Genomic DNA, 17339 nt, shown 5'->3' on the forward strand with positions numbered 1-17339 from the left:
TTTCCACAGTGGAAAACTGCACCGTTGTATATTTTATGTTCCTGTTAGCAAGACATGAGGTTTGGCATCTCCTGAGTCCTCTCCAACACTTACTATCTGTTGCTTTGATTGTAGCCGTCCTTGTGGGTGTGAAGTGCTATCTCACTGTGGTTTCCATTTGCATTTTCCTAATGACTAATGATGTTGAGCATCTTTTCATATGCTTATTGGCCATTTGTATATCTTCTTTGGAGAAATGTCTATTCACACCCATTGTATATATTTTAATTGGACTATCTTTGTTTTATTGTTGAATTTGTGTTATGTATGTATTCTGGATAGTGATATTTATTAGATATATCACTTAAAAATATTTTCTTCTGTTCTGTGGGTTGCCTTTTCACTTTCTTTATTATTCCTTACCTGGTATGTGTGTGTGTGTACATATATATATATGTATATATATATATATATATATATTTGAGAGAGAGAGAAGAAGGGAAAGAGGGAAACATCAGTGTGAGAGAGAAACATCAATCAGTTGCCTTCTGTATGTGCCCTGACCAGGGATCGAACCTGCAACCTGGGTATGTGCCCTGACGGGGAATCAAAACCTGCCACCTTCTGGTGCTCAGGATGATGCTCCAACCAACTGAGCCACACTGGCCAGGGGCCTTTTCACTTTCTTGATGTCCTTTGAAGTACAAAAGTTTATAATTTCAATGAAATCAATTTTCTAAGGTTGTTTGTTCTCTGGATCATATGGTCATTTCTAAGAAACCATTGCATAATCCAAGTTCACAAAGATTTATCTGTGTTGTCTCTTAAGTGATTCATAGTTGAACTCTTATATTTAGATTTTTTATCTATTTTGAGTTAATTTTTGTAATGTTTGTATATGGTGTGAGATTAGGGGTCTGGGTTCATTATTTTGCATGTGGATATCCAGTTACCCTACATGTTCTTCAAATGGTAAAATTATAGATACGGAGAACAGAGTAGTGGTTGCCCAGGGTTCAGGAGCTGGTGAGGTGGGAGGGAAATGGGTATGAATATACAAGGGCAACATGAGGCATCCTTGTGATGGAAATATTTTACATCTTGACTTTTATCAGTGTTCTGGTTGTGATATCATACCATAGTTTTGCAAAAGGTTACCAACAGGCAAACCGGATGGAGAGTGACACAGGATCTCTAGTGTTTCTTATAAGGGTGTGTGAATCTACAGTGATCTCAAAGTAAAAGTCTAATTATAAAGACAGTACAATTTGTTTTAGAAGATTTTGAGAATACAGAAAAGTACAAAAAAGAAAATAGAAACCACTCAAATCCCCCACCCTGAGCTAACTTCTGTCGCTGCCCTGGCAGGAAGGAACTGACAGATTCCCACAGGAACCAGGCTCTGGGATGCGTGAACGGGGTGTCCATGTTAGAGACCAGAAGAAGTCTAGTCTGGAGAGGTCTGGGTGCTGCAGACATGCAGGACGGAGAGGGCTTCGGTCACCAGGCCAGTGGCTGGCCCTGTGGGGTGTTTTGGCGAATCCTTCCGTCTGAGCTGGCTGTTGTGAAGGGCCTCCAAGCTTCCCCTGGGGAGGCATAGCTGTGTTCTCCCCATTACACCTTCAGTGCCCCAAGGGCTACATTAAGCAGCAAGCATCCAGTCAGCAAGTATTGTTGCATACTATGTGCCAGGCATTGGGGGTGGTGGTGTAAGAAGATGTGCCTGACCCCAAGTTGCCCTCAGGCGGATGGGCAGTGGTGTTAAGAGCCAAGTACACGTGAGCATGGGGTGGGAATGCAGGGGACATCGTCCTGCATACATATCCTGCCCTCATTCGCATATCGCCCCAAGGACCGGCAATCCCTGAGGCGATCCTTGGATGTGGGAGCCTCTGCAGGAACAGGCTGGATGTGTTGGGGAGTGACACCCCGAGGAGCAGCCTTCAGCCAGTGATGGTGGGAGGTGAGGATAAACGCCTAGCCTTCCCCTCTGAGCTGTGTTCTCTACTGTCTCCTGGAGGTCCCAGCAAGACTGAGCCCTGACTGCCACAGTGGCCACCTTCCTGGTCATGTCTTTTGTCCTGGCTCCTTTCCTTCTCTGTCTCACTTCCCCCCTTCCTCCCTGGATTACCTCCCAATAAAACACTTGATCCTTGCCCCAGGCACTGTTTAGGGGAACCTTAAATGAGACAAGGCATGCCGATTGGGTCTTGAGGGTCAGGGAAGGTTCCTGGGGGCTGGGCCACCTGAGCTGAGACTTGAACATGAGTCTAGTTGTCCTAGCAGTAAAGGGCAAGGACAGAATGTCTGGGCAGAGGCACACACTGCGAAGGCCTCCAGGTGACAGTCTGGAGTGTGCAACCCACATAGGAAGCTCATGCTTGAGAGGGGGCAGTGATGGAAGATGGAGCTGGGGCCAGACTGAGAGTTTTTAGACGATCACAAGTGCTTCAGACTTGCATTTGGGAAAAGCCACTGTGGCTGAATCAAGCTAAATGGAATGGAGAGTGAGAGTGGACGCAGGAGACCCCCTCGGAGGCTACAGCTGAAAACCTGGCAGGGGACAATGTTCTAAGCAGAGGGAAGAACAATCCTTGGGGGTAGGTTGTCATACAGGATTCTTTTGGGGCTAACAGTGGTTTAAAATGGCAGGACATTTAACATGCAAACAAAGGGCCCCAACCTACTGATCAGAATTGGATTCTTAGGCCTGGAAAGGATCCTGAGAGAGCCAGAGAATCTCTTTCAAACTCTTACCAGGGAAATTCCCTAAATTCCACTTCCAGAAAAAGTCCTTTACAGCCAGTTGAGAGAGCTGGTTCCTTTGCTGTAAACCCACTTCCCCTGGCTCCTTCTTCCTGCCAGAGCGATTCCTATATTTGACGAGCTTCTCTTAGCCCTGGGATGAATCAGACCCCGCTGTTAGCTTTGGGTGCGGGGTGACTGGCTCTCCTATGCCGTGAGTGCTTGGCTTGTCGTCAGTCATGAGAACCCGGCCACAGCTGTCAGCTCAGCCCTAGTCAACTGCACAGAGCAGCTGTGAGCTCTCGGCCCCCACGATTAGCTGGCGATCACAGAGGTTGACGGTGCTTTCATACCCGACAGCAACCAGGCGCCCCAGCCTGCAATGCAGAAGCCTCAGAGGAAAGCAGTCTCGGACCTCGCAATAGCCACTAAACCTGCCGTGATTTTAGGCTGAAGCAGGCTCCAAGTGCTTCTGCTTGACATTTGGCCAAGGAAGTAGACAGTGTCCAGACATTAGAAACACACACCTCATAAAGGAAAAAACTCACATTATTTTGTATTGCTTTATATTTTTTAATAAATTAAGCAGGATATTGCTTCCATAAAATGAAAACATTCTGCTAAGAAACAGCCACCTGAGGGTACTTAGAAATTAAAGACTGGATTGTTGAATTTTTAAAAAATATCCTCAACTAAGAAGCTTGACAACAAATGGGACATGGAATATATAATTGAGGCAGTCTCTCAGAAAATAAGAAATTGAAATGATGAGAGAAAATTTGAGATAAGAAAGCCAGATCCAACAGATTCAACATTTTCGGAAAGACATAATGTGAAGGAGGAACAACGGGAAAGGCAGAACCGAAAATGACTCCTTCGCATTTAATGTGCAAGTAAGAGTACTGGGGTAACAATACAGAGGCCCAGACATTTCCTGATGAAATATCCAGAGGGCTAAGAAAAAAAATTCAGAACAGTTGCAGAGGAAAAAATCACACGAGATCCCTGGTAACTGACATTCTGTTTCTCATGGAGAGCTGCCTCCAACTTTGGAAACAAAAAGGATTCTGGACCTAGAGCTCTATTCCAAACCAAACTATCACGTAGGCCTGAGAACACTCTGAAGACAACTTATGATCCAGTACAACTGCTTCCTTAACAACAGTGAACGATGTTCTGCAAAACCCAAGAGAGCCAACAAAGGAGCGCGGGGATCGGAAACCTCAGTAGAGCCCAGCAAAAACGGGGTTTCAGTGCCATGTGAAGGAGCCGCTTTAGGAAGCGCAACCATTTAACTCGTATCAGGAGGGAGGCGCTCAGTGACCACGATCCATTCCCCTACTATTTACAAAGGCTGTATCAACAAAGGTCTAGACCCGCCGACACAGCCCCAACTGCCAGTCCCACAGGTGAGATTCCCTGAAATGGCGGAATTAGAGCCAAATGGTGAAAGCAAAGGACATGCAGGTTGTTCCAAGGCCAAGCCAAGTGAGCTTATAAATCGCCGATAGGAGGTAATGGCCTTCTGGCTTAAATTTGTCCGGAAGGCAAGGAGCAGTAGGGATAAGAAGACTGCTCAGTCAGTACATACAATTACACACCAGTATCACTTATATCAACACAAATATCCAAACCAAAATACTAACCAACGGAATCCAATACCAGATGGAAAAGATCATTATAATAGCTAAATGGGGCCGTCACTCTAACCACTGAGCCAAATCGGCGAGGGCTAAATCTGTGTTTTAGCTTTACTTTCTTTTTTTTTTTTAAATTCCCTGTACGCCTTATAAAATTGGAAGTTAGATCTGAAGTTTACTCAGACTCGGGTCAAGTTCTTTCGGCAAAACTCTTGCCGGTGACATTTGTCCTATTTCCTCTGGACGCCCTGTGTTGTCTCCCTGCCTTTGCTTCGGGCCCTTAGCTTCTGTTGATTGCAGCTCGTCGCTGATCCACTGACTCGCAGGGGGACGGACGGGAACTGTGCCCTAACCGTTTTCTTCCTTTCCCGGCTGGAGTGCTCTTCTAAACCACAGCATCCCCTCTCTACTTGGTTCTGTGGCTCATACAGGACAGACAACTTCCAAAATATTGAACAGGATTTTCAGTTTGTTTCCTTTTGTTACATTTCATGCGCTGATGGGTTTAAATGGACTTTAAGTACTTTGGTAGATCGCAGTTGTCACCCCTTTTGATGTGCAAGTGGGTCCAGCTTGAATCGTTTCCCCTTAGCTTCTGAGCCCCTTGGAAACATCCCCATTGTACTTGACAGCGCTCTCTTCCAGTCAACATATTATTTTGAAAAAATTTCAAGTTTACAGAACAGTGACAAGCATCGTACAAAGGACTCCCATATTCCTTTTGCCCAGGCGGTGTGTGGAGAAGACTCGCCACCCGACCCCAGACTCCAGTTTCCCCTTAACTTAAGGGGATGTCTGTAATGTCGCCGATGCACGAGGTGTCCTTTCCTTCCCTTGAGAGCCTCAGGCTTAGAGTCAGTGACCACAGGCAACTCTGGTAAATGGGGGAAAGGAAGGGATGTATCATGCTCCCTTACAGGTGAGGCATTTAATTAGAATATTCGTGAAGAGAGGTCTGCGATAGCATCACGGACTATTGGCCTGGGGTACCTTCCTCCCCCCTCGTTGGGAGAAAGAAGCCCAACCCTGACACCGACGTTTCCTCCTTGGCTTCTCTTCACTCAGTCGCTCACTGTCATCAGGTGCCCCCGGGTCCTAAATGTGCGCATCTCCTGAGCTATTCCAGTGGCCTGTGAGCACCCCGTTCTTTCACTCCTCACCCTGCAGCTCCTCCTGTCTCAAGGGGATGCCACAGCTCTGCCTGAAGGGTGCCTGCAGCCACACCTGTTTCCCTTCACCCGCCTGAGTCCTGACAGAGCTCCCGGCCATGCTCCATGTGTTGTATGGTCGCCACTGTGGCTCATCCTTGACCCAGGTTCCTTGGGGGAAGCCCCTAAATCCTCAGAATGTCCTGAGTGATAGGAGTGTCTGGGAACTACGCCAGGCCCCTTGGAGCACACCTGGCTTTATGCTAAGGAGGTGCCTCAGGGTGGGGGCCAGTCAGGCTAGAAAGACCAGCCCTGTGATTACAGGCCTGGATTAAAGCCCAATTTCTGGGGAGCAGAGGGGGCTGGACATTGAGTTCAGCCTCTTGGCCTGTGATTGACAAGATCGTGCCTACATATGGGAACCCCAAGAAAAACCCAGGTCACCAGAGCTCAAGGGAGCTTCTCTGATGGGTGAAGCACCTGTGTGCTGCGAGGGAGGCAGGAGCCGAGGGCACGGACGCTTGGTATGTGGGACTATCCCAGTGTTCTCGGCCAATGCCATCTCCCAGGACGTTCTCCCCCACAGCCCAGCATTCACGCTGGTCGCTCCTCCTCCGTGCCTATCTCGCTTAGCAGCTCCAGCTCTCCCCAGCGACTTCTCCAGAGCTCTCATTTCTCTTCCAGGGTCCCTCCACCACCTCCCACTGGAGTTGGGGGTTGGGAAAAGGACTCCCACTAGGGTAGTGAGCACTGTGTGGGTTCTCCTGTGCCCGTGGGTCCGCTGGTCGCAGCCCATGTCCAGGAAAGCATGTCTCGCTGAGTCACCTGTCCTTGCTTTTGAAGCTCAGAGTGTTGCCTAGGAGCCCGTGGTGCTCTCTTCCTCCTCTCTGCCCTTCCCATGGCCTGCCTCAACATCGTCCCCTTCTTTCCTGCTCTCAGACTAGAGCTTAGGATCTGCCTCCACTTTTATTGTTTTTTCTACCCACGTGGGAAACAATTCAGGATTATTTTTCAGAGTTAAGAAATTTGGTTGAATAATCACAACCCCATTAAGCTACAGGGAATAGGCTGATGAAACTGACATGGGCGCACACATCATGAAGGTAAGAATTTCATCTTTATTATATTTCCTCAAGAGACGCATTGCACTGTGCTCTTTAATGATCTAAAGTAACAAGCACACATGCCATCCAGGCAGGGTAAAAAGTTACACCTGAATTCCCACAATTCAGTAATAAAGATTAAAAAAAAATTATATTTACAAGAATATGGGGGAACTACCCACCTAGCTGTAAGATAGTTGATATTACATAAACATAATAGATGAACCACAAAAACCTCTCTTGGAAATGTAAACGAAATTATACAGTTTTTACATATGTATAACAGCTATAATACTCATCAAAAAACTTTGTAAGGACAGCACGTTTTCAAAACTATGGCTATTTCAAAACTACATAACAAATATATAAATATTAAATATGAGAATAAATATAATAATCCTATGGGCAACATTTTCAAAATAAACCAACAAAATGCATGTCATACATTCAGCTATCACAAACTTAGGGCTCTAATTTTATACTTTTAAAGTATTTCTCTCCTAGTCTGAGCCCCTAAGGGCCACCTACAGATGACTGTAACTATTGCAACCAAGTGTATTAAAAAAAAAACGGGGCCTCCAGCTTCTGCCTCAGGGGAGATTCAGTTAAACAATGTGAAGCTTTGGGTGGTGCTTTAGGAAGGGATGGAACCCCCAAAAAACCCTGGTTTCTTATTGTCCTTCTACAGGCTTCTGATCCGCACATTAGCCTCTGGATTGACTTCCTATGGAAAACTCAAGCCTCCCCTAGGCTCAGCGATCTAGAGGTAAGAGAAAGAGAGAGGATATTACATTCCAAAAAGGCACCTCTCCAGATATAAAGATTATTTAAATTCTCAGTCAATTCTAATCAGAGTTGAGACTAACCTGTACCCCATTTTATCTCTAATCCTTCATTCTCAACCCCACTCTTGGACCATTGTTTTCAAGTGTGATTCTTACACTTTGATGGCCCTGAGTCCAAAAATTACTTAATATAGCCAGTATCCTGCTTTTTAGCCAGGACTCCAGGTGACTGCTCGGGGAGCAGCACAGGTAGGGAGAGAGCTGCTCTAGCTCACTCACACCTTGGTCCTTTTGTATTCCTTCAGCTCTGAACTTCTAGCCACACGGCAAACATCACTGACATGTCAACATCACAGACCGTGAGGCCAGATCCCCAATCCCCGTTCCTACCCTGGATCCTAATGTTTAACCATAATACTGAGTCTGAATTTGCCCAGTGCTGTGGTGTGAGTGTGTCCCCTCAAATTCATAACCCCCGAGGTGATGGTATTAGGAGGGAGGGCCTTTGGGAGGTGATTAGGTCATTGGGTGGAGCCCTTAAGAACAAGATTATTGCCCTTAGGAAAGACCCGAGAGATGCCTCATCCCCTCACTGTGTGACAAGTTGGCCCTCTGCAGCACACAAGAGGGTCCTCTCCAGATCCCAACCCTGCGGGCACCTGATTTCAGTGTCCCAGCCTCTAAAACAGTGAGAAGTAAATGTCTGTTGTTGATAAGCCACCCAGTCTGTGCTGTTTTGTTACAGCGGCCAGAATGGACTAAGACAGCTGGTTCACAGGATTTAAACCAAATCTTTGCTTAACCCTCTGCCCACATCTGTAACTCTAATGTGTCCATCACAGGAAGCCATGCTGGAGCTAGTAATTTTCAACCTTCACTCATTCTGACAAACTTCCTTGACCATAAACTTGAGAGGGAAATGTGTAATTGCACAAGGGGAGAGAAATGAGGACCACACCAGTGATCTGGCCATAAGTAAATTTTGATAAGATTTGTTTGAAAGTAAATTTGGATGAAAAATGGCTAGTGATGATTTATCTTTTATTTTTTGGATATAGAGACTGTTCCATCTAACATCCTGTTGTAGATAAGTCCCTATAGTTGCTATTCCTGAGAGATGAAAGGCCCAAATGAGTAAAGGACAGTCTAAACAATATATGGAAAAAATTGGAAAGTTACTCAATTTTCACAAAACTCAACATTTCAACAAAGCTATTATTTGGACCCAGTTGCTCTGCTTAAACTGATTTCAGCCAGGTCTTGAGGTCTGGCCCCCACACATCCCACCATGGTGCCTGTGTGTGGTTGTTAGCTCGTGGCTGGGAGCTGAGTCAGTGCCTGGCTGTGCACCTGGTGTGTGGAAGGGTGATGGGGACAAGGGGTGATGAGTGTGGGTCCAGCCATTGGATTCCTCAGATTTCCTAGAGAGACAACAAATCCTCCCGTCTATACCTGTGAGGACACAGAACCCCCTTCCTTCAGACCTACCTTAGGCTTGGTGGTCTCAGGAAGGAGGGCACGATCTCGCCCCCACACCCAGAGCTTTGGGTCAAAAGCCTGGATCTGGAAAGACAAACAGCCCCCTGAAAAGATGATGACTCTCCAGGTGGATCCCCCATCCCATCTCTTGTCCAGCCCCCAATTCTGTCTCACCCCCAAGTCCCAAATCAGATCCCCCACGATCCCCCCGTCTCTCCAGCCTGGCCCCGTCCCTCCTGCCTAATCCCCACAGCCCACCTACCTCCTCGCACTCTTCCCGCGTGACCCGCGCCCTCCAGCCCATGGAACAGAAGAACTGGAATCGCAGTTTGTGGAACCAGGGGCGCTGCGGGCAGTTGCTCTCCCCAGAGAGGAAGGGGAAGATGGCCTGTTTAGGGGCCTCGTCATTCTCTTCCATGTCAAGGGCTAGGTAGCTGAGGAAAGACGTCAGGCTGCCGGTCAGGAGCAGGATAGGAAGGACCCCTGCCTGAGGTCAGCTTCCCAGAGAGGACACAGGCTGGACCCTCCTCACCCGGGACCTACAGGAGCCCTATCCAGTGCCACAGTGCCACCTAGTCACCAAGAAGCCACTGCTGAGCAGGACCTGAAGGGCACCTGCCATACCTTGAAGATGAAGATAAAATTCAATGGGGAAGCCGGCCCCCTTCCCTTTAACCTGTGTCCCTATAGTGTCAGCGCCTGCACAGCTCCTGAGGGTGGGGGCCGACCGCTCCATTTCCGTATCATCGATTTCCCACTAAATGACTAGCAGAGGACTTGGTTTGTTGGCGCATTAACTCAACAGCACTTTTTAAATTCTCTTCCCATCCTCACGTTCTCTGGCACATGAGACACACTTTATAAGGCTTCATATAATGAGTATTGAACGCTTTGTCTCCTGGTCAAGTGCAAAACTGATTGCCTTACAGACTCAATATAACTTAAACATTAGCAAAAGGAAAAGAATTGTGCTGAGCATTTTAAGAAGCCACTGAGATTTTGACAAGAGCTGCCTTCAACAGGTGCCTAGTCTAATGGGATTGTGGAAGGAGGAGAGGGGAGGCGAACAATAACTGTAATCCAAGTTATCGCATTGTAATAGAATTTTAATTAAAGTGCTACTGGGATGCAGGATTTAGATCGGAGATGATATCTGCAGATTTTGGTGTTTGAGCTGATCTTAAGAATAGGTCATTTTTTCAGATACATATATGTAAAAAATACCTCGACAGAAAACACAATATAAAATCACAGGGAAGGGTGTCTAGAAGAGCCATGAGTCAAAGAATGGGGTATGAGGGCGGTAAGCAAGTTCGATGGAGGTCAGAGAGAGCTGAGCTCAAGCTGAGAACTCTGGCCTTGATTTAGAAAGAAATTAGTCAATGAACAACCTGTGTTTTGGAAGGATGTTCAGGGAGACTTGTAGGAAACATCCCTGGGGAGCATTTTACAAAAGATCTGTGTTATTTAGTAAGGGCCTGAATTGAGGAGGAAGACCGTTACATTTGGTACCATTCTGTGGGAGAGAGGGGGGGAGAGGGAGAGAGGAGTTAGAAATGTTTAGTTTCAATTCAGTGTTTTAACTGACATTAGGGTTGTTGGCTTTCACAAAGAACGGTATAAAAAAGACACAGTACTATGATCCCATCACTTTTATACACAGAGGAAACAGTGCAAATAGGTTAAAAACCAGAAGAAAAGTCAGAGGCCCATTCCTCCCCCTCCCCAGGGCGTGAGCACTGACCGATGGGATTAAGCCCGGTACTCACAGGGCCAGGAAGAAGTGGATCCGCTGGTACTGCCAGGGAAAGAGGCCCGCACGGCTGAAATACGCTATCACCATGGACAGGAGGTACTGATGGAAGGGGGGGAAAACAGAAAATGGACTCACATTGCGAAAGAGGAGGAACAGCGGGATGAGGGACCGGCTGATGCTCCCATGATGGCGGCTCTGAGGGTCTCAGGGCATGCGTTTAGGACAGCTGGCCTCAGCAGGGTCTTTGATAAGCTGGAGCAAAGGGGAGTCCCCAAGAGCTGAGAGAGGAGGGGGTTGATATGGCAACAACCACACGGCAAGCCTTAGGCTCAGATCCCGGAGGAGCCCAGGCAGAGGCAGGCCTGCCTGGCCACTCAGCAAGGAACCCTGGGTCCCCGCAGGGAAGCGGTGACAGGCACCGGGCTGGAGGGGAGCTGCGGGCTCGGGAAGCTCTCCCCGCCCCAGGATAGATGGTAGAGCAGGAATACATCTTACCTTGTCCGAGATCCTCAGGTTTTTGTCCCAGTCCAGGAATCTTTTAATGACAGGATCCCCTGTGAAAAGAGGGCATGTGTCACCCTGAGGACGGGAACAGGGTTGCCATGGGGACGTTCCAGGGCAAACAGGAGAAACTTGGGGAAGCTTCAGGATCGTGGCCAAGGGTGAGGCTGACAGGAAGACGGACAGAGGAGATTGTTCCCTGGGCAAGGAAGTGGTGGTGACCCCCCTCCACACCCAGTCTGGGGTGACCGAGTGACAGGTAGGGCGTAGCAGCATATCTGCAGCACTCGCAGCTAAACAATCAGTGATGCTCCCTTATCCTGCACGGATGTGCCCCAGCCGATGCCCGAGCCATTCAGTCATTTTCTCAATGGACAGTCACATCAGGGTGGGAAGATGCTCCCTTACACAGAGGAAGGTATTTAGGACCAGAAGGCCAGCCCGAGCGGAGAAGTCTCGGAGGGTACAGCTGAAACCAAACTGATCCCAACTGGAGGCCCCTTTCAAGTCCAGCCTAATCCTCTATCGTTTCTAAGTGACCCCCGTGAGGGATCAATGCGGAGTCCTCCCGGGATAGAGAGCTCGCCAACCAGCAGGGACGTCTTTTCTACTGGAAATGAGTACTTAGTGGAAGTGTGTAGGGCCCCTTCCTACCGAGCAGCCTGGTGAAGGCCTCGTGGTGCTCAGGTAGCACTGAAGACGCCCGCTGCCTCTTCAGCTTCATCTTGAGCCCACACAGCGTCTCCACGACCCACTTGTCCCGAGCCTGGGGGGCGGCTGCCTCTGTCTCCTCTGATGACCACTCCCTCTTTCTCTTCAGGCCCGCAGGCTGAGGCAGGGGACCCCACTCTCCACAGGGGGCTGAGTAAAGAAACCAGACCACAAAATAAAGCTTTTGTCTTTGGGATTCAGCTACTGGTCACCTAAACCCCATGCCACCCCACCTACCCCCCCAAATTCAAACCCCTTCATTCTCTGCAGTCTCACAGACGACTGGTCATCTCCCCAGCCATCTTCCCACCTTCCTCTGTCTTTGGTGATGTCCATGTGTCCCCCATTCATCTTGTCCTTGTTCTGTGTCTCTGACCTCAAAACCCTTCCTTGTGAGAGAGAATTTCTCCCATTGGAGGGGAAAAAAGAGGAATCCTCCACTGTTTCCTCGCTTCCCTTCTCTCGTCCTTGGAGCCATCTCCTAAGCCTCCTTCCTTGCTTCCCAGGCTTTTCTTTCGTGGGAATATCCGTGTCCCAGCTCCTGTCGTCCGCTCCAATCCCTGGCTTTCTGAATCTCTCCTCTCTTTCACACCCCCCGCAACTCAGGTCCCCCTTCCTCCTTAATGGTCAGCCTTCTCCCTTCCCTTGTGCCCCCAGTTTCCTCACCTGCTGGTCCTGGGATGACTTCAACCACTCTCATCTCCAGGGGGTGCCCTGAGCACCTAGGCTGGGGGCTCTGGTTCTCAGGTCGGAAACTTGGTTCACGACCGGCCATGATTTCTCCCGACCTCTTCCTTTCAGGACACCTCGACTCTGATACGTTCAGACTCTTCGAGAAGATACTGTTGCCCATCTCTGTTGCCAAGCACGACAGCATTTTGTCCATCCAATCAGGGAGGTCGGAAGCCTCTGATGTCATTGGTCATTCCAACCTGGCAACCAGTTTGAAGGATGCCAACCCATGTAACTGCCATGTAACTGTGCACTTCTCCTGGAAATCAGGGGTCAACCGTGCCCCTTGCCACTGACCCAACCACCTCTGATCAGCCTCCAAAACTACCCTCAAGGGTCAGCCTCACTCTGCCCCTCCCCAGGAGATGCTGCGTTCTCTCCACTTTAAACCTGAAGTAGGTTGGGCTCTCTCCCTTCCCATTCCTAGTCTGGTGGGAGAGGGAGGCGACAAGGACACTTAGGGAAAGCAGAAATGCTCAGGCCTTACAAGAATGAGATAAGTGTGTAAAAAAGATCCCAGGTACACTGACTTGTCTGATTAAAAAATTACTTTAAAACACTCCATTTGGCAAAGCTCAATGGTTACAGACACAATATTCAGGATTCTGCACCGGGGGACACACGTCTTCTAGCCTCAGTCACCTTTTAGTCCAAGAGACATTGTGAGAACCTAAAATCCTAGAAAACTGTACATGAGCTCACACACTCAGATGGTGTCTACAATTTCAGGGAGTCTCTGCATCGCCCAAAGCCTGCCCCTCAATTCCAATTAAGAAAGTCTAGCCTACATATCAAAAATTTCAGCCTGTGTGTCACTCTTGACCCAGAAATTTAACTACTACTCATGTATCATATGAATAAAATGTCCCACACAAAAAAATGACTAAGTGGAAAGATCTCTAATTTAAGACAGAACATGATGTTCTCTGTGAAGGTGGGGAGTACAGATGCAGAAATGAGACGCACCATCAGGGTGTCCCACAGGGTCAGGGGATCACTCTTTTGAAGCGCCTGCCTACTTCTCTGCTATTTACCTGGGTGCTGAATCTTTTCCCTCCCTTCCCCCCTTTCTTTTTTCTTTCTTTTTTTCTAAAATTTATCTTTATTGTTGAGAGTATTACAGGTGCCCCATTTTCCCCCCAATTGACCCCCTCCACTTCGCTCCCACCCCCTCCCCAGGCCTTCACCCCCATTATTAACTGTGTCCATGGGTTATGCATATATGCATATAACTTCTTTGGTTAATCTCTTCCCACCCTCCACCCCCCTTCCCTCTTTCCTCAGAAATATGATCGTCTGTTGCATGCATCAATGTCTCTGGATCTATTTAGTTTGTCAGATTCTTTTGTTCATTGGCTTCTTCTTAAAGAAGACCCTTCACCATTTCCTGTAGTGCTGGTCTGGTGGTGATGAACTCCTTTAGCTTTTTCTTACCTGTGAAGCTCTTTATCTGACCTTCAATTCTAAATGATAGCTTTGCTGGGTAGAGCAATCTTGGTTGTAGTTCCATGTTTTCCATCACTTTGAATATTTCTTGCCACTCCCTTCTGGCCTGCAAAATTTCTGTTGAGAAATCAACTGACAGTTGTATAGGGGCTCCCTTGTAGGTAACTAACTGCTTTTCTCTTGCTGCTTTTAAGATTCTCTCTTTGTCTTTAACATTTTGCATTTTAATGATGACGTGTCTTGCTGTGGGCCTCTTTGGGTTCCTCTTGTTTGGGACCCTCTGTGCTTCCTGGACTTGTAAGTCTATTTCTTTCCCCAGGTAGCGGAAGTTTTCTGTAATTATTCTTTCAAATAGACTTTCAATTTCTTGGTCTGTTTCTTCCCCTTCTGGCACCCCAGTAATATGAATGTTGGGCCTCTTGAAGTTGTCCCAGAGGCTCCTTATACTATCTTCATATTACTGGATTCTTTTTTCTTTTTGCTCTTCTGGTTGGGTGCTTTTTGTTTCCTCATGTTCCAAATTGCTGATTTGATTCTCAGTGTCCTCTACTCTACTGTTGATTCCCTGTAAATTATTCTTCATTTCAGTTCCTGTAGCCTTCATTTCAAATTGGTACTTTATTATGTTATCGATTTTCTCAGTTATTTCCCTAATAGTCTGCTTAAACATCCTTATAAACAAAATTCTGAACTCTGTATCTGTTAGCTTGCTTGGATCTATTTCATTTAGTTCCTCTTCTAGAGATTTCTTCTGTTCTTTCCTTTGTTACATGTTTCTTTGCCTCCACATTTTGGCTGCTTTCAGGTGTTTGTTTCTATGTATTAGGTAGAGCTGCTATGTCTCCTGGAATTTGTAGAGTGGCTTAGTGTAGTAGGTGTCCTGTAGGGTCCAGTGGCTCAGCCTCCCCAGTCACCTGAGCTGGGCCTCCTAGGTGCTCCCCTGTGTGGGCTGTGTGCACTGTCCTGTTGTAGTTGAGCCTTGGTTGCTGTTGGTGTCCCTGGGAGGAATTGACCCCCAGGCCAATTGGCTGTGAGGACCAGCTGCAACTATAGCCAAAGAGCTGCTGTGCTGGAGACACCCCTAGGGAGCAGGATTTACTTCAGTGGAGCTTTGGCGTTCATCAAGTGCTCCCCTTGAGTGTCACTTGTGGATGCGATAGGGTTGTAATCCAGTGTGGTCGAGTCTGACCACCAGGTGCACTGTCTCTGGGGCCTCCCTGGAGGTGCAAAGTCAGCCTGTGCCAGTGCCTTGCCCAGGGCCCCCCAGCATGAGCTACACAGCAAACCGTAGTTGGCTGCTCCTTGTGCTGGGCTTGGAGGTGCCCAGGAGAGGCCAAGCTATGAGCCAGTGCAGGCTGCCGCTAGTGCTAGGCCTGGGCCGCTTATCAAGCCATATGGGGCCCGCTGCTGCTTGTTTGAGAGATTTTAGGAAAGTCCTAAGCGTGAGGCTCAAGAGGCCACTTGCACAGAAAAGCCCCTGGAAATGGCCCGGATGAGCCTGGAGGGAGGGGCGGGGCCTCGGGGAATCACCGGGGTGGAGCCAAAGGTGTAAGGTGCTGGCGACTCAAATATGGCGCCTGCCTGCCGGCTGTGTGCCGGGAGGACTCACCAAAGGAGCCATGGCCTCCGTCAGCCCTTCTGCCTGGGAGGAAGCCGCCCTCCACCTCTCGCCCCGACTTCAGGCAGGTTAGTTCCTCCCGGAGTGTCCCAGGTCCTTTCAAGCTGCCGCTGGGTGCTGGGCTCAGAGGGAGCGTCCGAGTGCGTCCGTGCCGGGCCCTTTAGAGGAGCTGCTGGGGCTCCCGCAGCCTCCGCGACCCTCAGGGACAGTCCCCGCTGGTTTCACAGCCTGGAGTTGTGGGGACGTCTCTTCCCGGCCCTGGAGCCCTGGGCTGGGGGCCTGCTATGGGGCTGGGACCCCTTGCTCCTCCGGGAAACCCCCATCACCGAGATTCCCTCCCGGGTTTCAAACGCGGCACCGGGTGTGGGCCCGCAGAGAGTCTCCGCAATTCAGCCCCGACCCGCCCGCGTCTCCGCCCCTCCTACCTTCTCGGTGCTTCTTCAGCTCCCCGGTTGTAGGGCTTCTGTGCTGCCGGATTTCAGGAGGCTCAAAGTGATGGTGGTTCTGTGTTTTAGTTGTAATTTTGATGTGGTTGCGGGAGGCCGCGGGTGCAGCTGTTACCTACCCGCCATCTTGTTTCCCCTCAGTCTTTATTTGTACAAATCCGAGTGTACAAATTTGTACTCAGCGGACCTCTTACTCAGAAACCCACTGTGACTTAACTGCAGTACAGCGGGCACCACACGTGGCCTGGGAGCCTGAGTCCTGTGAGCAGGCCCCCTGCAGACCGGACACCTCGGACAAGCCGTCGCCCTCCTCGGGCCAAGAGGCAGCTGGCCGTAACCCTTGCAGGTTGCTGTCCTGACCTGGTCAAGCATGGGAAGTAATTTCCCGCACCTGGTAGCATTCACGTACTAGTACCTGTGACTATGCCCCTCTACCCCGTGTAATTCTTTGGTGCCTGCCAAGTGGCGCTGGGACCCATTTCGTCTTGCAGCTGCCCAAGACGTGCTCTTCTGTAGGTTTCCCCAAATAAACTCCATTCACTACCAGACTGGGGTAGACAGCTTCTATCTTTGGTCTTTTCCCTGCTTATGGAGGTAGATTTTTCAGTCTCAGGGCTTTTCCCTGGGTGTGTGTGTACACATACCACCTGCCTGCCCACCTGTGCCCAGGTGTCCCCTCTACAGGACAGCCACCAGCAGGGCCCAGCCAACCCCCTCCACCCACAGCTGAGAAAGGCTCTTCGAGGGCCTTATTTACCAGGTGTGCTGTCCTCTGGGTGTCATAGCCCTAACACCTGAGAGACACGAGCACCTGCTCTCCAGGGTCCCTTCTTACTGAGCAGCCTGGTGAGGGCCTCATGGTGCTCAGGTAGCAATGAAGACACCCGCTGCCTCTTTGACTTCACCTTGAGCCCACACAGCGTCTCCACGACCCACTTGTCCTGAGCCATATTCTGCAGTGATTGACTGGTTGTTATTACAGGAGCTGTCCATGTTATATCAGCTTTATTAAGGAAAATTTCCAAGTCCTAGGAAATCTTTACAGCCCACAAGGGGCAGGTGCTCAATGCCTGCTGATGTGAATGGCATGAGATGCGGCGCTGAGGGGGTGGCGAGTCAAGGGGGCTCTGGTTTCCAGTGAGATGTTGGAAAAGTAATATGACTTTTTTCGGGTGTTCTGGCTGATCCTAGGCCCCAGTAGCATGTCAGTAGGCTTGGGATGTTTTCTTAATCATGAGTGAGGTTTATGT

The 17339-nt window shown here is 49.0% G+C and overlaps 1 protein-coding gene across 1 annotated transcript; it reads right to left on the reverse strand.

Moving 5' to 3' along the window:
- Positions 1-8504: 8504 nt before the first annotated feature.
- On the reverse strand, positions 8505-12198 carry LOC107525454 (speedy protein E4-like). Its single transcript, XM_087827398.1, has 7 exons — positions 12085-12198; positions 11791-11965; positions 11131-11189; positions 10649-10734; positions 9142-9313; positions 8889-8963; positions 8505-8510 (listed from the first exon to the last, which is right to left on the reverse strand). Exons 1-7 carry the CDS (start codon positions 12196-12198, stop codon positions 8505-8507), a joined length of 687 nt encoding a protein of 228 aa, XP_087683524.1.
- Positions 12199-17339: the final 5141 nt, after the last annotated feature.

The sequence above is a fragment of the Miniopterus natalensis genome, chromosome 18 (assembly GCF_054644295.1).
Source record: "Miniopterus natalensis isolate mMinNat1 chromosome 18, mMinNat1.hap1, whole genome shotgun sequence".
Classification (NCBI taxonomy): domain Eukaryota; kingdom Metazoa; phylum Chordata; class Mammalia; order Chiroptera; family Miniopteridae; genus Miniopterus; species Miniopterus natalensis.

Coding starts and splice junctions, on each gene's coding strand:
- LOC107525454 (XM_087827398.1), bottom strand. CDS start 12,198: ATGAATGGGGGACACATGGACATCACCAAAGACAGAGGAAGGTGGGAA. Junction 11,966..12,084: donor AGGGGTTTGAATTTGGGGGG/GTAGGTGGGGTG, acceptor CCCCTGCCTCAG/CCTGCGGGCCTGAAGAGAAA. Junction 8,964..9,141: donor CGCGGGAAGAGTGCGAGGAG/GTAGGTGGGCTG, acceptor TTGTCTTTCCAG/ATCCAGGCTTTTGACCCAAA.